Here is a 22,331-nt window from a genome sequence, read left to right as displayed (position 1 = left end):
AAAATAAAAGGGAAGGACGAGGAGACACTGCGTGCAGGAGCAGGCGGATTGCCCAGGACTGCTGAGGGCCAATGCAGACCATGCCCATCCACCCTCCACATTACTTTCCTGCACAGTGAGAGGCGAGCAGGCCTCAGAGGCACAGGGAAGGATCGGAGTCCCTGCTCCACCACCTCTTAGCCATGCACGTGGGCAGATTACTTAACCTCCCTGGTCCTGTCTCCTTGTCTGTAAAGTGGAAGTAAGTAGTGGAGATGCCTCAGGGCCTCAGATGTGTCACTGGCCTTTTTTGATTTTTACGGAGCAGAACTCACTCAAGTAACCTCAAGTCATTAGGAGTTTGAGAATGAACCACTGGGCCAAAAAAGCAGACTAGGAGGAGGGTGGTTTGTTCTAGATCCAAAGTGACTCTAGATGTGATGGGACGATGCTTCCAACCCTCTGCACTGAGACTCAGCTAGGGTCTCCCCTTTCTCTCTCCCTCCCATGGCGCCCACCCCCACTCTTGGTCTCTCCTCCTTCCTCGAAGTCGTCATCCCTGGAAACTTTAGTGCATCACAGCTGCCCTGGGCCCATCACATCCCAACTGACCATCCAGTCCGCCTCTGTCACTCCTTACCACCTCTTTCTCTGAGCATTACCCACCTTCCCCAGGCCAAATTGCTGACCGGCCAAGCAGCAGTCAGGGTCTCTCAACAGGGCATTATATAGGCATTTGGATCTGGACAATTCATCAATCCAGAATGCCCTGTCCCCACTGACTAATTTCCAAGCTTGGTGACAAATAAATAAATGCCACCCCACATTTCCAAATGTCCCCAAAGTAGGGGCTGGGTTATCAGCCAGATTATAGAAGCCACCCTTGGCACAGGTGACCGAGCACTCCTCGGCCAATGGGCTGAGGTCTGTTGGTGGAAGAGGAGTGCATGCTCTCACAAAATCCAAGACGTGGTCACCAAACTGAAGGTGTGGGTCACTGGGAAGTTGCTTCAGAAGTGGCAGGAACAAAATCCACACATCTTATTCACCCACCCTGAGTATAGCCCATTCTGTCCCCAACAGGGCCTATGATTAAGCCTTCTCTGGGCCTTGTTCCCAATCCCAGCTCCACACAATCAATTAAAACCATCTCCACCTGGTTCACGGCTCCTTTCAAGGCCAGAGGGGTTGTGCCTTCAAGGGACAGTAGGGCCTAAAGCTTTGGACCCATAGCTCTACAACTTGGCCTGATCTTCCAGGCAAGACTCTGGAGAAGGCACCACTCCAGTGCCCTCCACATTGATGCCATTGCTGAACTGGGGACAAGACTGGAGTTCTTGGAGGGAGGCATATGGCAGTATCTAGGCATCCTGGGCCCTTATTCTAGACCCTGACAGTGTCTACTTCTCTTAATTTTTCATTTCCTTAATTCAGTCATTCATTTATTCACTTATCCAGCAGCCACATCCAGATTCTCTCAAGCTGTCCTAGGTACTGAGCTAGACATTCGGGTGGGGAGGGGTATACAGAGATGGATCCAATACAAATCTCACCAGCTAGTAAGCTTGCTTCGTGCATATAAGGATCAAGGACCATGCCTGACTCACCTCTATATCTCTAGTGCCCGAATAGTGCCTGGTACATGGTAGGTGCTCATGAATACTTGAATGAATCAATCAGTGAATGGATGACTACAATACAAAGTAGAAAGTAATCAGTGAAATTAGCAACATTCTCATCATAGCAACAGTTAAGACCATGGACTCTGGGTGCCAGTCTGTCTACCTGAGTTAGAATTGAGATTCTTGCACTTCCTCGGGCAGGTTACTTTACCTCTCTGTGCCTCATTTCCCCACTCTGTAAAATTGCACAATAACAATACTACCCATAGGGTGGTTATGCTGAGCATTGAATATGTTGACATCAGTAAAGTGCTTAGAAAAGTGGTTGGCATCTAGTTCTCTGTAAGAGCTAAATTAATTAATGAAATAAGTTCCTGGTTATGTTTACTATGTACTCAACATGCTTCATCTCATCCACAATCCAACTTTCCGAGGGTGGTAAGTCTCTCCCAGTTTTACAGAAAAGTAGAAACTGAGGCTCAGAGAGGTGACTCAACAAGAAAGGGGCAGAGCAAGAATTGTTACTGGCTGGCGGCTGTCCAGCTCCACACTCTCTGCTGAAGCCTGTCAAGCTGCAGGAAGTGTTGACTGGCCTCCTCTGGCGGGATCTGATTCCACATAGCTGGCCTCAATGGTCCAGGCCTGGTGATTGACACTAATAGGGGCAGTGGAGCCTCCACAAATCCCAGCAGCGCCCACACTTCACAGTTTCCAAAGCCCTTTCTCCACATCACTGATTTCCCTCTTCACAGAGGAGAGTTTGCGCTCCCTGTTGATTGATGGGGAACCAGAGAGGTTAAGTGACCTGCCCGGAGCCTCACAGCAGATCAGTGATAGAGCCCTTTGCTCCTGACCTCTGGTCTTGCCCATGGCTGTTCCAGCCCACTGCCCTCCCTCTCCTGAGTTCTCAGAAGGTCAGGGGGGAGTAGATCCCTCCAGGAAAACACATCCCCTGCAATTCAAACAGTTCTGCAGTGGAGTATGTGATGGGGAGGCTGCCAGGGTATCTCCCAGCAATGCCGCCCGACATGCCAGGGCATCAGCTGTGTCCCCCCAGCCCATGTTCTGATTCCAGCTCCAACTCCAGGACACTCTTCCCAGCCCTTGGCTTAGGCATCTACCTGGTAATTCTGACTCTGCCTATTGGTCTATCGTGGCCGTATTAAGAGGGCAGGAGCATCTGGCATTTATCTCCTTCCCTTTAGGAAATCCATGTCACCAACTCCACCTCTGAAAAATTCTCCAAACTTGCTTCTCCCACGCAGAAGACATTTTAATTACCCCAGCTGCCATTATCTGTTCCAGCCAGCTTTGAGCCATTTCCAGATAACCCCACGTTAATCAGCACCAGCTGAGCCCCTGGTACATGTCATGTGTAGGTAAAAAGCCTGGAGGTGAAAAAAAAATTATAATAAATTAATAGATAAGCAATCACAATTAATGCCACTTCCCAGCAATAACAGTTATATCATGGGGAAGATATTTTCATCTGTCATTCCTTAAGGCGATGTTTTCCGAGCTTCAGCTTCTACCCAGTCAGACCCATGGGGTGCTAATGAATTAGTCTATTATGTTATGCTGAATGTTTCTAAAAGGTCCCTCGTCGATGCTGAATTCAGTGTGTCAACATTTGGCATGGAGAACAGCAACTTTTTGCCAAGCAGCAAGGTTGTGCACAGTTCACTATGTACAGCATTTGGGGTCTCAGCCTGGGGCAGTTTGGATAAAAAAAAAAAAATATGGAGCTGGTCAAAGAGGCCTCTTTACCAGCTCCCTGTTGTTACTGCCCTCATGTCACAGGGATGGCGCACTTAGTGCTCCAAGCCCTACAGCACGTTGCAGCTAAGCCCAGGCTTAGGTGACAGGGAAGAAGGTGACCCCAGCACTGACACCCCATCACGCCCCCACCAGGCTGTGATTGTCTGCAGTGCGTAAATGTCAACAGACCAAAGGTCATATCTGGAAACTGGTTACCAGCACCCAATCCCCCAGTAAAGCCAGAGATGCCGCCCTTCCCGGTGAGTCCAGGAGGCCTCTGGAATCACAGAGGCCTTAGGCAGGCTAGTGCTTTGGCATCTTTCAGGCCTTAGATGCCAGATCCACACCGAATTGGAGAAGAAGCTGATCGCCATGCAGGGGAAGAGCGAGGAGGGCGCCTCCTGGGGGCAGAGTTCATCTTCTCTTCCACGCAACAGCTGTCTAGCTCCTGCCCCAAACCTGCAGACCCAGCTTTGCAAAACAAAACCCCTCTACATCCTCAGACTCGCTGCCTCAGGCCAGGCAATTTACCAAACCGGAGCCCCATAGAGAGCTCCACCCCGAGGAGTATGAGAAGCACTGGTCTCTCTACCCAAGACGCTTGCCAGTCCGTTTAGGGGCCCCAGAGAGCTATTCAGCTGGCTGAGCTTTATTTCTACTTTGGTTGGCAGGAGTATTTGGCTCATAGCAGAGAGAGACGCCGGCACAGACAATTGTTTTCAATGCAGTAAAATCCCAAAGGCCCCAGGATAAGAGCAGAAGTACCCCTGACCCCCTCTGTCATGCATGTGCTGGCACTCACCTCCTTGATGAAGTTCATGACGCGGCCACCTTGAGAAGAGGTGACGCTTGAGCTCAATCTCAGAATAACCCACCGAAGAAGGGGTGAGAAGACAGGCGTTCCAGCCTGGGGGTAGAACACACTCAAAAGCACCGGCTGGGGGATGAGCTGAGTGATGGGGACGGGGGCCAGCGAGGAATGGGAAAGGGGGGTGCAAGGCATTCAGGTTCCTGGGCAAAAAATAGGAGGGAATGGGAAAGAAAGTGAGGCCAGAGGGGTCAAAAGCTTTGTAAACTATACCAAGGAATGTGCACTTTATTCCGAGAAGGCAAGAAGGAGCCATTGAATTACCTTAAGCAGGATTTGTTGTTCAGAAAGGCCCCTCTGAATGCTGTGTGTGGGGTGACAGTGACGTCTGGTAGTTGTGCACTAAGGGCTGAGGAGAGCACACATTGTCACAGGGCAGGGGATGTGATGCCATCACTTGCTCTCTGTTTAACCTTGAGCAAAAGACCTACCCTCAGTTTAACCAAATCAACTGTGATGGTGCAGAATGTTAGTCCTGATGCCTCCAGCCATGGAGAGACAAGTATAGTGTTCCCAGCCACTCTCTCCCAGCACGGGATGGAGGATTGAGTCTTCAGACCTAGGATGGCCTGGGGTCAGGGTGGAAGGCCATCCTGATGCAGGAGAGTGTGGAGAAGAATAGGCAGTAGATAAAGAGAGGATCCGGCAAGGACCTTGAGATTCGTTTTCCCTGCTCGTGGGATGGCGCCATTCTACAGGGTTGAAGTATCTTTTTTCAAAAATTAAAAACATAGAGTATAGAATGAAACGTGTCAAAGAGATCTCCCACTCAATGAGGCACCAGCAGGAGGCAATGCTGGCTCAAAACGCTTTTGAGGGCTTGCGTATTTGGGCACATGGAGGGGGAAAATCATAGAATAAGGCTGCTAGGTTAAATACAAAATGGATTAACGTCCTACGGGGCAATAAAACCACAACCCTGCAGATTATCTTTTTTGTGGACAAAAATCTACAAGTGAGCTCAGAGTCTGCGCCTTTCACCAGTAGCTGAGAGTGAAGTCGAACCCAGGCGTGTGGTCAGGGAGAACCATTTATTAAATCTTGGGCGGGCCAGTAAACCATGTCCCGTAGGACATCAAAAGGACATGCTGCTCTCCTTCCTTATTTCCAAGTTCAGGGTGGGTTTTATTAGCAGCACGAAGCTCTGCTCTGCCCCTCGTGTGACCACACCGTCACCTCCACCCCCAGTGCTATCTCTTTTCAGTTTAGCACCTGGCTTCTCCCTCTGTATCCAACCCTACCTCCCTGGAGCTAAAGGGAGGGGCTGCAGCTGGGCTGCCCCAGGGATTAAGGCCTGAAACCAAGGCCTGCCCAATACTCCAGACTGGATGTGACTTGCCCACAGATGGATAGGCTGATTGCTGGTCAGCTGCTCCTGGGGGCGAGGAGGCCCTGGCTTGTCATGCTGGGGACCAAGGGAGAGACGAGGGCAAAGGCAGTAGTGTTCTTTGAGTTCCAGGTAGAAAAGGGTTTTAAAATATCCTTTTTGGTGGAATAAAATACTTCCTCAGCCTCCTTCTGAATAACTTGCAGATGCTGAGACCCAGTGGCACAAGGTGGACCTTTCCCATCAGAGGAAATGACCATTATGGCCATTATCAAGCTTTGTTGATGTTTGAGGCTGGGCGTTTTGTATGAACTGCTTCACCAGGTCCTGTAAAGGAGGCACCGTCCCCATTCAGTAGATGACGAAATAAACAAACAAAGCAGAAAAAAACTCATAGATACAGAGAACATTTCGATGAGTCCCAGATTAGGGGTGTGGTGGAGAAGATGGGTGAAGGGGGGAGGGGATTAAGAGGTACATATTGGTAGTTACAAAATAGTTATGAGCATATAGAGTATAGCATGGGGAATGTCGTCAATAATATTATAACTGTGTATGTGTCAGATGGGGACTGTATTTATTGGGGTGATCCATTCATAAGTTATATAAATGCTGATCACTGTGTTGTACACCTGAAACTAATATAATATTTTATGTCAACTATAATTGAATAATAAAAAATTTCTTTTTAAAGAATCTGGAAGAAAAAAAATAACAGGCTGAGCAATTTGTCTGAGGCCTGGCAGTATGTAGGGTCAACCACCAGGTAGACAGGTGTTCAGTCAATTCCAAGTTCAGTGCTCTTGTGGGGGTTTCATCATCACCGGCGGGGTGCAAGTAGGAAATGGAGGGGAGCGGCTGGAGCTTATAGTAGACACACCTTTATTTACATGAACCTCTGTCCTTCAGGATCTTTATGCGTTAGACCTGGAGCCCTACCGCTACTCGGGGGTGAACCTGACAGGGTTCCGGATTCTCAACATAGACAACCCTCATGTCTCGGCCATCGTGGAGAAGTGGTCCATGGAGCGGCTACAAGCGGCTCCCCGGGCTGAGTCTGGCCTGTTGGATGGAGTGATGATGGTATGGCGGCAGGGGAGGCCAGACCCAGGGGCTCCCTTTGCTTTTTCTCTCCTTCCTTCCTGCCTTCCTTCCTTCCTTCCTTCCTTCCTTCCTTCCTTCCTGCCTGCCTTCCTGCCTTCCTGCCTTCCTGCCTTCCTGCCTTCCTTCCTTCCTTCCCTCCCTCTCTTTCTTCCTCCCTCTCTTCCTTCCTTTCTTTTCCCTATTGCTTTCTTCCCTCCCACCACTTCCCTTCTTAAGACAAGCCATGTGTCAACTGGACCTTAGAGACTAGGAGCCAGGGACACAAAATCAGATATAGTCCCACTCTAAGGATATGTAAATGGATGGTTACGGAGAGCTGGGATAAGGGTGGGTGGCCCCTCGGCATGGGGAACTTACAGCTATGACCAGCAGAGGCTGGGGAGGCAGGAAGGTTAAGGTGTGAGCAGGGCCTGGGCAACAGCAGGGCAGTGGGAGGGGGTGGGAAGGACTGCCAGGAGAAGCTCTGAACTCTAGAAGGTGGTAGTCAGGTGTCTGTCTGCAGAGCAGCAGCCAACGCAAGCCTCTCACCAGAGGCATGGAAAGGGTCACTTATAGGGCCTTGTGGCCTTTCCCTCACCAGGGCCCCTTTGTGCCTGTGGTGGGGGAGGGGAAGGAGGACAGGGCAGTGGGGTTGAGGACCCTTGGGAGCAGCTCTCAGGCAGGCCCTGGGCCCTCCCCTCCAGACTGACGCCGCCTTACTGTATGACGCCGTCCACATCGTGTCCGTGTGCTACCAGCGGGCGCCCCAGATGACCGTGAACTCCTTGCAGTGCCACCGGCACAAGGCTTGGCGCTTTGGTGGCCGCTTCATGAACTTCATCAAGGAGGTGAGTGCCAGCATCTCCCTGGGGGCCGTTGGTGCTGCAGAGCAGTCGAGGGCCCAGGTTTGGGATTCAGACAGATTGGATTTCCAATCTACATGAACTCAGGCAAGTTGCCTCACATCTCTCAGCCTCAGTCTCCTTGGGTAAAAATGGGCTTGACAGGACCAATCTTAAAGGGTGATTGAGGGGATAAGTCCTTGGCTCACAGTAGGTGCTCGGTGGGCAGTCAGCATTGTCGGCAGGATGCAGCATGGGCTTAAAGTACAACAGATGAGGGCCTGTGCCTTGGCTGTGTGACTTCAGGCAAGTTTGAGAACCTTGCTGAGCCTTGGTTGCCTCATCTGTACCCTGGGGTACAAAGCATGCCAGCCTCACAGGGATGCTGTGAAGATGAAAGGAGACCCCAGGGAAGGTTTGGTGCGATGCCAGGGCAGAGGAGGCTTGGTAAATAACAGTCAACCCCACAACCTCCTCGTCATGTCACCGGCCCATCGGCCAACTTCCCAGCCAGCGTCCCAGTCAGGACCCAGCTCTCCTGGCACCATGACAGCTGTGGAGAGGTCCCACCCTTGAAACTGACTCCAGAGAGCAGAAACTTGTCCTGCTGCCAAGAAGGTGGCCATGGAAACACACAGCACCGACTTTCGATTTCAAAGGACTCTCCCCAGCACCGTTGTCCTTATAAATTATGATGGCAGTTTATTGTTCCCATTTTATAGATGGAGGAAGCTAAGGTCTGGGCTTATATCCTGGCTCTATCCCAACTGTGTCTTTGAGTGAGATATCTGACTCTCCGTAATATGGGCACCGTAAGAGTACTATCTGTCTTCCCAAAGGGAAGACAGTGGAAATATGTGCACAAAGCACCTACCCCAGGGTTGGGCAGAGTTAAATTCTAGTAAATAGTAGATTAAGAAATTCACAGGGACAAGAGGGAGGGAGATCCTGGATCAGAAAGGGTGACCCTGTCCAGGGCAACGCCAAGTACATTAAGGGGAAGCTATCCAGGAGGGTTCCGTAGAGACAGTTTCTTTGTAGCAATTACAGTGGACCAGACATGAAGCCAGCTGCCTTGGGAGCTCATTTATTCAGTAGGTATTCGTGTGGGCCTGCTGAATGCCAGGCGCAGAGCTAAAACAGATGAGCCCCTGCACTCACAGAGCTCACAGCCTAGGGAGGGAGGCACATATCAATCAAGTCATCACACTAATGAATGTAATCCTACACCAAAAGGAAGACAGCACTGTGAGGGTTAATAACAAAGGAAGGTACCACCTTACTCTCAGCAGACAGGCAGCTTTCCTGGAAGTCCTGCGTTCACCGTTAGTGCTTGGGATGAGGCCAATGACAGTTCCTCCTGCATTTCAGAATGACAATAACAGGAATATAGATGAGACAGAAGCTTGAGAGTTTGAGACATGTGCCTTTGGAGCTTTTCTCTACCTCTTCCCAGCCGTGTGGCTTTAGAAGTTCCTGGACATCCCCAAGCACCAGTTTCATCACCTGGCAAATACCATCTCATAGTCATTGTGAGGAAGCAATTAAGTCCTTGGCACCAGTTCCCTCATCTATGGAAGGGACTCTTGTATCTGTCTTCTTGGTGCAAGAGGACCATGATAGTCCCTTCTCATCCAAGCCCTCATAATTGCCCAGGAAGTCCAATTGTCCACTGCCCTAAGCAAGGCCTGGCTGGCTTGGGCAATTGTCGTTTTGTTCTTAGGGAACTCGGAGGCCTTACTCCTACCCCCGACACATCCTTCTTTGGCAGACTCCAACTGAGTAATCAGAGGCTGGCGTGAGAGTCTCAGTGACCCAGGCCACAACCCTGGGACCCATAGGAGCCAGAAACCACTGGCTCTGAAGCGTAACCACATTTTGGTTGTGTGACCTTAGACCAGCCGCTGAACCACTGTGCCTCAGGTCTTTCTCTGCACGATGGAGATAACACCAGGTTGTTGTAGGATTAAGTGAGTTATGGTGTGTTTGAAACAGTCAGGACACCACCTGGCACAGAGCAAGTGCTGAACAGATTGACTGCTGTTACTATTGTATCTATCATCATGACTATCATCACTGTGGCATTTTGTTCTGTGGTGAGCTTTGAGCTAAAGAGGATTTCCAGGCCTCATAGTTTCAGGGTCTCCCACTCTGTTCACCCCTTGGAATGCTCGGGGCTCAGTGGTCAAGCCTGGATCAGAGCAGATTTGTCACTGTCTACGCTATAGAACGGGGATCCCCTTCCCCCTTCCCCCCGGGATGACAGGCTGACATGGATGTGCCTGGCCCTCCTGTTTTCTGGCCCCCAGCCCAGTGGATGGCCCTCACCATTCATACACCTTTACAGAGCCCTTTCAGAAACATCTTCGTCTTACCCCCGTTGTAGGGTATGGAGACTGAGGCCCACAGCAGCCATTTGGCTTGCCCGTGATCCCACAGCCGGCCACGACTGGGCCTCAGGTGCCCTGCTGGAACCCAGCACAGTCTTCCCTCGGACCATTTCCAAGTTGCTCGTCTCCCCCATCCGACTGCATGACAGTAAATCATTTTAAAGACTTGGCATTTCCGAGAGGAGCTGGAAAATGCCAGGCCGGAGTTCAGAGCGTGTGAAGCATCTTTCATTTAGCAAGTCCTGAGCCGAGGCTGGATGGGGCGGGAGGGCCGGAAAATGTCACGGGGAGGAGCTGCCCGTGGCTCCCTGCCCTGGCCCTGCCTCTGCCCACCGCCCACAGCCGGGCCACACACCTGCTGGCATTTAATTCCTCTGTAGCTGAAAAGGAGGGAGCCTCCCCTCAAGAGTGCGGGTTTGAACGCACCTGCTGTGATTTCCCCTGGGAGCCGGGAGATCACCAGAGGATGTGGGAGCCCCCAGAGGAAAGGAGGCAGAGGGGCTGCTGAGCCGCCCTGTGAGGTCATTAGCGGTGGTCTTCACCTTCCCTAATTCATCTTTAGTCTCCACCCCAAACCACCATCTCCAGCTCCCTGGGCTCCATAAACCTCCCCACTCAACTTGGGAGTGATGACCCCAGACTCTTCAGCCCTGCTCCTACAGAAAGGGAATCTGTACCACCGTCGCTTGGGACCTGCACAGCACCAGTCCCTCTTTGAGCCTCAGTGTCCATGAGTATAAAATTGGGGTGACTCCCCCCCGCCCAAGTGGCAGGTTTGATGAGAAGTGAATGAGCTCGTGCAGGGAAGGTTAGCCCCTGTGATAGGTTTCTACTGAAGCCTTGGGCCTTGGCCCACATGACCACCCTTCCCCTGAAGCCAGGGGCTAGCTCTAACCCAAGGGAGCTCGGTGGAAAGAAGCAAGAGAAATAATACTATGTACCTCTTAGCCCGGACTGATGTAGTAGTCCTCCCTTACCTGCAGGAGATATGTGTTCCAAACACCCCAGTGGATGCCTAAAACCACAGATAGTATGACCTCTACATATACTGCATTTTTTCCTATACATACCTACCTATAATAAAGTTTAATTTATAAATTAGGCAATGTCGTGAGTAGAAAATTACCGTAGATCTCAGCAACCTCAACGTGCAATTTTTCCCTCATTATGTCAGGAACTTTCACCTTTTCACTTGAAGCAAGCACTTGACGGCTTCCTATTACATGTCTGAATTGCCAGCATCGCTACTCTTACACTTTAGGCTCGTCATTAAGTAACATAAGGGTGACGTGAACACAAGCACTGAGATACCATGGCAGTGGATCTGATAACCTAGACGGCTACTAAGTGACTAGTGGGCAGGGGGTGTGTACAGTGTGGACGCGCTGGCCAGAGGGAGGATTCACATCCTGGGCGGCACGGAGCCGGATGCCATGAAATTTCATCACCTTACTCAGAACGGCATGCAATTTAAAACTTATGAATTGTTTATTCCTAGAATTTTACACTTAATATTTTCAGACCACGGGTAACTGAAACTGCGGAAAGCAAAACCACAGATAAGGTGGAACTACTGTGCTAAGCACTTTATACACCTTTTCTTTAACACCTGTGAAGTAGGTAATTTTCCCCTTCCTGAAGTTCAGAGAGGTTCCATCCCATACAAAGCCCAATTCTATCTACTTTCAGTTTACAGCCTCCAGGAGCCCTCCAAGGCACTGGGCCTTGTATGTATGTATGTATGTATGTATGTATGTATGTATGTATGTATGTATGTATTTGCCCATCTACACTCTTACCCAGAAGACTCTCCTGTGTCTTAGAGCTATCCAAGTGCTTATAGATTCCCAAGAGTTTTAGTTTGGGGTCTACGGATAGGCCTTCAGGGATCTGTGAGCCCATGAACTTGTGTCAAAGTGTGAGTATAAGCAAGGGTGCCAGGAACGTTCAGCCGGAGAGAGGCTGGGAGCCTTTCTTAGAACCTGTAAGAGATCATGACCCCGAGGGGCCCAGTGTGTCCAAGCAAGGATTTCGATATTCAGACCTCCCCCAGACCCCCAAGCGCGAGGCCCTTGGGCCAGTCGGGCTGTGTGAGCTCACAGCCCGCCTTTGTTCCCAGGGCTCCAGGGTGTGCGGATTTGTTCTTCCCCCAGACACAGATAGCTGCACATTCAGGCATTTTACCTGTGTGCCGGCTGCATCCTAACCCCATGGAAGGAGAGGAGGGGCCTGATCAGTGGAGCCCTGGGACCCTCGCTTCTGTTTGACTCACCTTCTTTTCCACTCTCTGAGCATGGGGGCCCCTCCAGGCTTGCTTGCTCTTCTATAAAATGGGGACCATCACCTGCCAGGACCACTGTGGAGATTGCATGACGTGTGCAGTGCGAAGTACCTTGTAGAGCTAACGCTCTGGGCTCACGGGAGAGACATTATCTAGAAGGGGAGTCTGCAAACTTTTTCTGCAAAGGGCCAAACAGTAAATATTTTAGGCTTTACAGGCCAGATGGTCTTTGATTGCAGCTATTCAGCTCCAAAGTTGCAGCACAAAAGCAGCCAAAAACAATAGATAAACACATGGGCCATGACTGCGAGCTAAGAAACTGTTTACAAAAACAGTCAGCAGGCAGGTAGTTTGCCAACCTCTGATCTAGAAGATGGAGGTTTTCTCACTTTGGATTCTGAAACTTCTCTGAACCTCTGCCTGCCTCTGTGTTAATGATGCCCGTGAAAAGCTACCATTTATTCAGGGCTCTGGTTGTACCAGGCTCAGTTCTAAGTATTTTACAGGATTTATTTCACCCTTATCACATGCTGGGAAGATGGGTACTGTTATTAGTTTTGTTTTATTGATGAGGAAACTGAGGCAGAGCAGTGCAATGAAATTCACACAGCTAATTGCAGTTGAACCCAGCATTCTGACACCATGTTCTTATTCACAACATGCACGGGGCTGGGGCTGGGGCTGGGGCCGAGGGTGGCTGGGGTGACCTCTGTTTCCCCTGGCTCTCTGGGGGTCACTCCAAGTGTCTGGTCTTCTAGCCAGGGCCAACTTTGCCCCTTGGCTTTTCTGCTTCTCAGCAGGTCTCGCCTGCCCTGCCCCACCTGCCTGCCTCCCTGTCCCTCTCTGGGGATCTGACATGGGCTTCCCCTTCCCATGGCTTCGAGGCGGGGGCTTATTTAAGCGTGTCTGAGATCGATGTTGGTACATGAGAAGGTGCAAATGTAAAGCTGGCTAAAGAGCATAATAGAATTTATGGAAATCGCTGGCTCGCGCCACAGCCCGAGCAATGATGGAGGTGATTATTAATTAATCATGGTCTTGGGGGAACAGTATCAGTACGAAGAGTAATTAAAATGAAGCATTGTACAGTTGTACCGAATGATGATTTATGAGCTCGAGGAATTGCCGCTCTGCCCTCTCCCCTCCTGCAGGCTCAATGGGAAGGATTAACTGGACGGATTGTTTTCAACAAAACCAGTGGCTTGCGGACTGATTTCGATCTGGACATCATCAGTCTGAAGGAGGATGGCCTGGAGAAGGTGCGTGGGTTCAAGAGAGGGAGGGGGCAAGACCCGATGTGGCCTGTGCCTTGGCCCTTCATAAAACATGGAGCCCTAGTCAGGTGAGGGGTGCAGAACCCAGTGGCCCGGCCACAGCAGACACCCAAGTCATTGGAGCGAGTGCCATCGGGGATGCCTAACCTGGGAAAAGTACTGCGAGGCTCACAGGGCAACAGACTATCTCTAAGTTTCTGCAGGGCTGTCATGGGGCAGAGGGACAGACATGTCCTTGAGTAAGAGAAACTTTTTAAAGACCAAGGGGGTGCCTGCCTGATAAGTAGTGAGCTCACTGTCACAGGAGGCATTTAAGCAAAGATTGAACAAAATAATTTCTTGTCTGGGAGACTGGAAATGACCCTTAATCTTGGGGAGAGGTTGAAACACATGGCTTCGGAACTTCCCTAGGCTTCTAAGGCCTCTGCGATTCCAGGGAGTTTAGACGAAAGAAGCAGGCCTGCCAAGGCCCGGAGACTCCCACCTGGCTACTGTAGAAATGTCTGTAACATGGCCACTTCTTATCCCTGGGAACCTTCAGCATATTCTGTCAGTCAGGTGACTGGATTGAGAAGGAAGATTAACATTGACCCTTGATTCTCGGCATCCCCTGGGACCTCGAGGCCAAGAACTCAGCCACACTGTCTTCCATAGCAGGCTGGTCCCTGGGAGCCACCAGGGTACCCTCCAACCCTGGGAGTGGGCTGTGTTAAATGTAGGGAACAGAGACCAAGAAGTGGAGGAACCAGCTCTGATGCCCGTGGGCCTGCAGGATTCCTTGATTATTTTGGCACTCCGACCTGGCTTCCCACCTCCACTTCTGAGCCCTCCAGCCATTCGAGTGTACACGAAAGCGAAGCTTCCCAAAGCACAGCTCTACCCTGCTCTGAAACTAACCACGGCTCCCCAGCACCAAGTCAGTAAGCTTTAGCCCCTCTCCCAGCCTTGAGGTTCTCCAAAATATGGCCTAACTTGCTCTACCAGGCTTGTCTCTGCTCCCTCCTTCCTGCAGTTCTGGGGCCTTCACCCATGCAATCTATCTCCATTGCCCTGGGTACAAAAGTGGCCTCTGTCTTCTTGGTTCATTCCCTCTGACATGGAGCTGCCTCTGCCTGGTTTGCACCTTGTTGCCAAGGTTACACCATTCACTCCTAAGTTTCCCACGGATTCATTGGGCTACTGTGGTAGGGAGCCACGGCCAGGGACACCTCCCCATAATTCTGTAAGTCCTTCATGTGGAATATAGCATTAGTCCCTTAAGGACAGTGGCTGTGGCCTTTGCTCCTAAAATCTTTGAGGCCAGTTGGTCCTACACTATACAAACTCTGTGAGTTCTCGTTAAGCAACCTTCCTACTTCTGTTTAAACTCCCCCAGTGCTTGGGACCTCTTTCCTCAGACCATACTACTGCAATATAGTATTCACTCAAGCAGCTGTCTCATTTTCACTCTGTCAGCTCTCCATCCCTGGGGATAGCCTGAAATTCTGCGGGTGGCAGTTAGATGCCACACGTGCCACCACCTCCCACTCCCACGCCTGTGGCTGGCATCAGTAATTGGTCAGCAGAATACTCTTTCCCTCTGAGCCCATCCACACCATCCTTCTCCAAGAAACGGATACAAACTGACCACAGCTAATACTCAAGAAAAACTCTCTCTACTACACCCAAACTGAGGCTGATCTGCAGAGGCACCCACCAGAGGCTCCTGGTCTCAGCCACCCAGATTCTGGGCAGGCTGGGTCCTCCTCAGTCCTAACTAGGCTCATATCCCCCTAGTACTGGCTGTATAGCAGGTCATACAGTCAGAACTCAGTAGATGCTTGCTGGGGCAAGGGTTCCTGCTGTTCATTTGACCTCTGAGACAGATGTTTGTTGAGCGCCTCCTAGGCATGCTGCTAGGGGCCCTTGTGCTGAGCTCAGGCCACTTAAGAGAAGAGCTGTATTTCACACCATCTCCTTGTCTCCTCCCCTCTTGCCCTGGGAGGTCTGCAAAGACAAGAGATCCTGCCTGGAGAGCGTGCTGAGCCCCCCAACGCAGCCGCTCAGCCTCTCATATCACCACTTCTGTTTGCTAAGCTGGGTCATAGCTGATCCAGCCAGCTCTAGCCAGTGGCTTTGGGAGGATTAAGGCAGAATTACCCGAGCATAATTACATGTCTCTCTGCTATCTGCCTTGCACAGCTCTTTTAATGGGATGTTTGCACTCAGCCTCTCTGTTTAATTGATTAAGTTTCCTGAGGACTCCCCTCCCCCAACTGGGCCAAGGACAGAGTGGGCATGCTGAAACTGTCCTTGAGAGAAAGGAGCTGAGATTGGGGCAGGGCTGGGCAAAGTTGTGTCCAAAAGGACCTTTAAGAGGCTCACGGCTTTAGAATAAACTATAAACTTGATCTTCCCTTACCTTCCTCCAGCCTCAGGCCTAATAGCAACCAGGGCACTGTAGGAGCAGATTATGCTGCCTTGGCCAGTGTGTCTGCCACCTTTAGAAGTAAAACCATGAAGCAAACTTGCCTGCAAACCCAGCAGCATCCGAGGCCTCCAGTGAAGGTCGTCCACTCTGTTCTACCACCCCCAAAACAGCTACACAGGCCAGCCTCCTGCCCAGCCTGTCTTCCTGCACGTGACACATCTCATCCTTTTACTCATTCTACCTACACCCTGTCCTGGGCTTTGGAGGGCATCTGGCCTCAGAGCCGGCAGTCAGGCTGAGACCCATTAAATGCGAGTTAGGTGCCCAGGGTCTTCCTCATGAAGTGGGAAGCTCACTAGGCACAGAGTCACTCTGTCTCAGGGGAGGACCTGACCCAGGACCTCTGATTTCCTCATGGCATCTGCTCCACCCCAGGACAGTTTCCACTGGGCTCCCTGGGCTCTCTTTATGTTCACCTCTCCCTCTGCATTTCCCCCTTCAGCTGTGAAGGGTTTGCCACCAAGGAAGAGTTGGCAGAATTTGGGAGATTCAACACCTTGGGGGCCTCCTCCTGGAGGCTATCAGCATAGAAAGGTTAGCTCAGAATGTGCTAACCATGACTGCGATGGTCATGAAGAATCACATCGAGAAGATGGGCTTGTTGGTGTGGAGATAGGATGGAGAGACTGAGGACTCAGGACGCTGTTCTCTGTCTGTCTGTCCATCCAGGTTGGGGTGTGGAGTCCTGCCGAGGGGCTCAACATCACAGAGGTTGCCAAAGGCCGAGGCCCTAACGTCACTGACTCTCTGACAAATAGGTCACTCATCGTCACCACCGTGCTGGTAAGACCCTGCAGCCCTGCAGGAGAGATTGTCTGGTCTGATGGCAAGCTGACCATCAGGTCTAGGGAGACCCCTCCATTGCCCCGCCCAGTATGGACCGAGCACCTCTTATGAGGCTACTGGGAGGTTGGAAGGTGGGGGAGGGGGAGCTGCAGGAAGGTGTCAACATCACAGGTTGCTTAGACAGCCCTCAGAAAGTGGCTGGAACACAGCAATTCTGTTCGTGCCACAGGCCAGAGACACCAGGAGGTGATTGTGAGTGGCCTCCTCTCAAAGAAAGTCAGTCCTCATGCCTACCTGAGACCTACTTGGCCAGCCCTTTTGCTGAGGCCCGTATGGTTGTATCTCACCCACTCCCTGACCCTGCAAGTCTGAGTAGGAACCATGATGGGGTGGACTTCCCCTAGCGTGATTCACTGGGGACACGCTCAGTGGCCAGGTGATGGGTACTGTGGAGCAGGAAGGGATGTCATAGTTAAACCCCATTCTCCCAGGAACCCTAGTGAGCAGCAGATGCCAGGGCCACCACTGGCTTCTGGGAAGCGATTATAGTCTGTTGATCTCAACCCCAGTCTCCAGGGTTATGACTTTTGAGAAGATCCACGTTAAAGGTGATGGAGACCTAATGGGGGTTCTGAACACACTTCTGACAGAGCCAGAATGAGAGGGCGGGGAAGACACCTTGGGGTGAGACCCTCACTGGCATCTTCCTGACAATCATACATCCTGCCCGCCTCTATTGATCGACTTTTTGTCAACTAAAAAATATGAAAATCAAACTGCTAAACCACTAAGTCGAAAGATCTCGTTAGGAACAAGGGAAAAAAACTATAAAAAAATTTTTTAAATTAAAAAGAAACAAAAAAGAGCAAAAGGATTAGAGTGAGGAGTGAGGCACAATTAAAGGAATATTGAGGTGGATAAAAAAAGATAAAAAGGAGAGTTGAAAGAGAACAAAATAAAAGGTTAAAAGGAAAATAATAAAGAGAAAAACGAAAATAAGGAATGAGATAAAAAGGAACACTATCATGAAAGACAAAATATTAAAATAAATAATTAACAGCTCTGGCTAGACAAGGTAAAAAATGTAAAACCGGCATGTCAGAAAGCGGAAGGATAAAAGTGTGACAAAGCAAAAATATAAAAGGGTAAAAATAAAATAATAAAAAGGTGGTAAAAGATTAAAAACAGCTGCATAAAAATGTGAGCTATAAATAAATAAAGCACTTTTCACAAGACAAGCTTTAAAAAGGTAAAACTAGTATGCTTCAAGAGATTAGGAAGAGAGATGATTAAATGAGCTAAGATAATTCTATCGCAAAACGATATTCTAACAGTAAGAGGTGAGCTAAAGATCATATGCCAGAAAGATGCAAAATACACAGACCTTGAAAGACCACAGGGTTAAATTTTATGAAAATAGCAGCAGACTGATTTCAAGGACATAAGACCCTTCTGCAAAGGCATGAGGGATTTTTTTTTCTTCACCAGCGGAGGGAGAATCCAGCAGACATCCCCTGCTCTTCTCGCAGCTTCTTAGTCAATACTTGAAGCTTCTTGTAAATCTTTGGACTTGTTGTACTCAGTCTCTCCCCTGAGGGCCCACCGTAGCATCTGGCTGGCTCCCAGGTGACAAGAAGGGAGAGAAGCCCCTCTTGGCTCACAGCCTAGACACATGTGCTCAATCTTTTCCCCTGCCCCTCATCCAGGCACACATGAGCCCCACAGCTCTTTGGAGTATGAAGTGTGAGCAGGATGCAGGGGAAAGACTGTGACGGTTAAGCGCACAAACCTTTGGATTTGTCTTGGCTTTACTAGGTACTAGCTATATGACCTAGAAAATCGCTTGACCATTCTGTACCTCAGTTTCTTCATCTGAAAAAGAGAGGTGATAATAATTGTACCTATTGCACAGAGATGAGACAAATAATGTTTAATAAACATGAGTGGCACAGGGTGCATGCTGTCTAAATGGTAGCTGCTATTGTTATTCATATTATGATCATATTATTTCATATTATTACTAATTCATATTATTATTGACTACAAATTCAGTCCCAGAAAGCTTGGGTTTAATACAGTATGCAGTGTTGGCTCCTCTGCTTCTGTACACAAACAGAACCCTGAACGTCATTGAAGGTTAATACAGGACCATGGTCAAGGGGGTTATCACTAGCACGGGAGGGCATTATAAACTTTGAACTTGCACTTGATGTCTTGCAGGCCTGGTGGGCATTCCCTGGCTCACCACAGAGCCCACCACTCCCTATTGTTTATGTGTGGTTTTCTCTTATAGAGTTGTTTCCTGCCTGGCCCCTGAAGGTGTTAGGGTTTGTGACCTCATGAGCCTCTCATAGCTCTAGTCTCCTACTGGTACGTGAAATTCCATATCCCAAGCACCACTTTATCCCTTGCCCTGGCCAAGGTCTGAGCTCCTGGCCCTGGCATCATGATTATTTCCCACCCCTGGCCCCCATCGCCTTGACCTCTTACATGGCCTCTGACTCAGATGTCCTGAGGTAGATGTCCTTCCTCTGAGTCTTCTGAGACATGCCCACTCCCACTCAAGGACTGGCCAAGGGCCACTTGAAAACCTAGAACTGATCCAGACCCTCTGAAGAATGTGCCAAAAAGTCTTGGCATGGTCTGCAGGTCCCCGGTGACCCCGGGCTTGGGCTTTTTGGGAACAGCTGCACCAATTGTGGGCAGTGACCCAGCCCCTGGTGCTCTGACTGAAAACCCAGCAATGTGCTTGACAACTTGAAAGCAGGGCCAGCATCATCAGCTGAGAGCACGGAGGTTGGGGAAGGGGGGTGTGGGGAAAGCGCCTTCCTGGCTGGAAGTGTATTGTCAGGGCAACAGTACTTTGAGTGACAGGCAGTTACAAGGCACAAGTAAAGAAAGATCCAACTTCTTTGCCCCTAGCGAACTAGCCCTGAGACCGCTGGAATCTGGAAGTGGCAGAGGACAGCATCTCTGTGTGGGCTACCCCAAAACCCACCTCTCTCCTGTCTTGAATGCCGGGGTTGCGTGCTAGGGGCACCTTACCCTGGACACACAGATGAACAGAGCCTTGACCCCACCCTCTATGGCCCCTCATTTTCGAAGGCAGCCTTCCCCATTCCTGAGGCAGAAAAGGCAGCAGCAGGAGCCTGGAAGCCTGCCCTCCCCCACCCTCTCCCTCCCTGGCTCCTGCCTCTCTTCTGGTTCTGCTCTTCCATGAGCTCATGAAAAATTCATCTGCCCAAACCTCAGCTCACACACCAAGAAAACACACCCAACTCACTCCTGGGGGCCCTGCTTTTGAAGGTTCAGTGTTCTGGCTGCCGAAGTGAGTGGCAGTGTCAGCGTGGACATGGGCACGTGTGTAGGTGTGGGACTGCTACGCGCCGCTGTCTAGATACGCACCAGTGGGTGTATTTCTACCGTTTGCATTTCGTGACCCACATAGACTGAACTGCCAGGCAGGTGGACCCGTGCCACCCGGCAGCGGGAAAGGGGAAATGTTAAGGAAGACCAGGAGGTGGGCTGGGAGAACCATCCCAGGCCAGGAACAAGTCTGGGCTTCACCTGCTGGGAGGGTAGGACACCTAATACTCTGTCCTGTTTCTAACTGGCAGAAGCTGAGGCCTTGCGTCTCTAGTGTGTCTGAGCAGGGCTAGGCAGACAGAACATGTGAGAATGTGTTGTATTTGTGTCAGTGGCATTGTATGCACGTGTGTATACATATGTGGATGCGTGTGGATATTGCCTAAGTCAGAAGGGCGATTGGGAAGACAGCTGTTAGGTAGCTAACCCCTGGATCCTTCCCCCAAAGACTCCCCTCTTCCAACTCCACAGGTCCTGTGGCTGGGAGAAGCTTAGCGCAGGGCCCGCTTTCGTGCTGGTATAAGTGATCAGGGGGAAACTAGCCTAAGAGTCCTGGCAACGAAAAGTCAAAAAAGGTTATTTTTCTGGACCCCTGTTTCCTGTGACTTGTTGAAAAGAAATATTACCCCTGCTCCTTCAGCTATTCTCCCAGAGCAATAGGAGAGCGTGAAGTTATGAAATTGAGGGCACCTTCACCGAGCAATCGATTAGCAGCCGAGAGAGCTTGTGAATTGGCTGTCTGGACATTTCCAGTAATAAATTGTGAAATAGTCCATGAATAAGTAGTTGGCGGAGTTCAGAATTACCCCCTAGGAAATGTTGCAGGTCTAGAGACACATTACTAAGGCGAGCACCATTTTAAAGCTCTGGGCTTTGGCTGTTAAATATGTATGCCATCCGCAAAGCACTTCCCGAAATTAATGGCATTTTACAGCGGCTCCGAAGGCAGCGTATTTATATGGAGATGTATAGATTGGGGGCTGTGGTGGCTTCACAAATGAAGTGCTAATTTTAGAGGCTGGGGCCTGGGAGGGGCGTGGAGAGAGGGTCAGGGAGCGAGCTACCTCGGGGACCTTTCCCAAATGGTTTTCCTGCTGCCAGTTAGGATTTTTAACCTTTGGTGACATTGGGCATGGTCTCTAGGCTGGAAAGGTCACTGCAGTAACAGGCCACCCAGCACACGGAAAGAAGGTAATAACAATACTACTACTACTACTAATCATAATAATGATAATATAATAATAATAATAATAATATTGGCAGTTTACATTTGCCAGGTACTGCTCTAAGTACTTTTCATATATTGACTAATTTAACCCTCAAGTCAATCCTGTAAGGTAGATTCTAGTGTTATCCTCATGTTACAGAAAGAGGTAGATTTTGCCCAGAAATCTACGTGTGGTTGATAATTCCCGTGGGAAAGCTGATACCTTCTCTACAACTTCTTGAGCCAAAATTAGGGCCACCAGGCATAGTGGTGCAGTTTGGTCACTGCATAAGAGCATCCAACCAAAAGGATGAGTTGGGACTGAAACCAGGCCCAATGCCAAGGTTCAGGACTTCACCTTCCCAGAGAAGAATTTGCACAAAGGCAGTGTATGCACTAGCCAAAGGTCCTTTTCCTCCAGGAAGCCCCACCACCTTCCCTGGCCCCACCGGGATTCCGTTCTCCAGCCCAGTGATAAGCCTGCTTGGTTGGAGGGTAGGGGATAGTGCTAAGGTATAGCGCGGAGATTAGCCAAAGGATCTAGCTTTCTACCCAATTTGACTGAGAAGTAGTTTTCTCAGACTCCCTGGAGAGGCAGGAATCTCTTGAGGATTCAGATACTCCCCAGCTCTTTCTCTGAAGCATCCCAAAGGACTTGGAAAATATAGAGTCAATCAGTAGTGGGGTGGGATGGGATTTTGAAAGGTGGCGTTGTTGGGGACCCAGGGCCAGAGAATGGAGCTCACCTGCCATAGCAAGAGCTGGCAAGAGCCTGCTGGTGGGTTTCTGAGCCCAAGGACCTCCAATGAGGGTTGCTGCCAGGTCCTTTCATTGCTCATCCCACTCCAGAGACCCACAATGTCAGAGGAATGACCATGCCAGTTGAGAGAAAGATGAGACACCTGCATAATTAGGTGTGCACCCACCTTGTGGGCCTGTGTTCATGAGATTCCCAATACATATGCATTCTGTCAGCTAATTCTGTCACCCATCAGCTGAAGGCTTGAGGCATTCTGACACTTGGCTTTGGGGAAGGTAAAGCCTCAGAAAGAGGCAGAGGAGCTACATGCAGGAAGAA

The 22,331-nt window shown here is 50.1% G+C and overlaps 1 protein-coding gene across 3 annotated transcripts in view; it reads left to right on the top strand.

Moving 5' to 3' along the window:
- The window catches only part of GRIK3 (glutamate ionotropic receptor kainate type subunit 3), a 208,453-nt gene that overhangs the window by 145,321 nt on the left and 40,801 nt on the right, over nucleotides 1-22,331 (top strand). For all 3 annotated transcript variants that reach the window (XM_016147198.2, XM_016147195.2, XM_016147197.2), the window contains exons 6-9: nucleotides 6,464-6,637; nucleotides 7,342-7,485; nucleotides 13,302-13,409; nucleotides 16,564-16,677. In XM_016147198.2, coding sequence (XP_016002684.1) covers nucleotides 6,464-6,637; nucleotides 7,342-7,485; nucleotides 13,302-13,409; nucleotides 16,564-16,677 — 540 coding nt within the window. The remainder of the gene's footprint in view (nucleotides 1-6,463; nucleotides 6,638-7,341; nucleotides 7,486-13,301; nucleotides 13,410-16,563; nucleotides 16,678-22,331) is intronic.

Source organism: Rousettus aegyptiacus, unplaced genomic scaffold (genome assembly GCF_014176215.1).
Source record: "Rousettus aegyptiacus isolate mRouAeg1 unplaced genomic scaffold, mRouAeg1.p scaffold_m13_p_1, whole genome shotgun sequence".
NCBI lineage: Eukaryota > Metazoa > Chordata > Mammalia > Chiroptera > Pteropodidae > Rousettus > Rousettus aegyptiacus.
The sequence above is the reverse complement of the archived record's forward strand: the minus strand, read 5'-3'. Positions and strand labels throughout refer to the sequence as shown.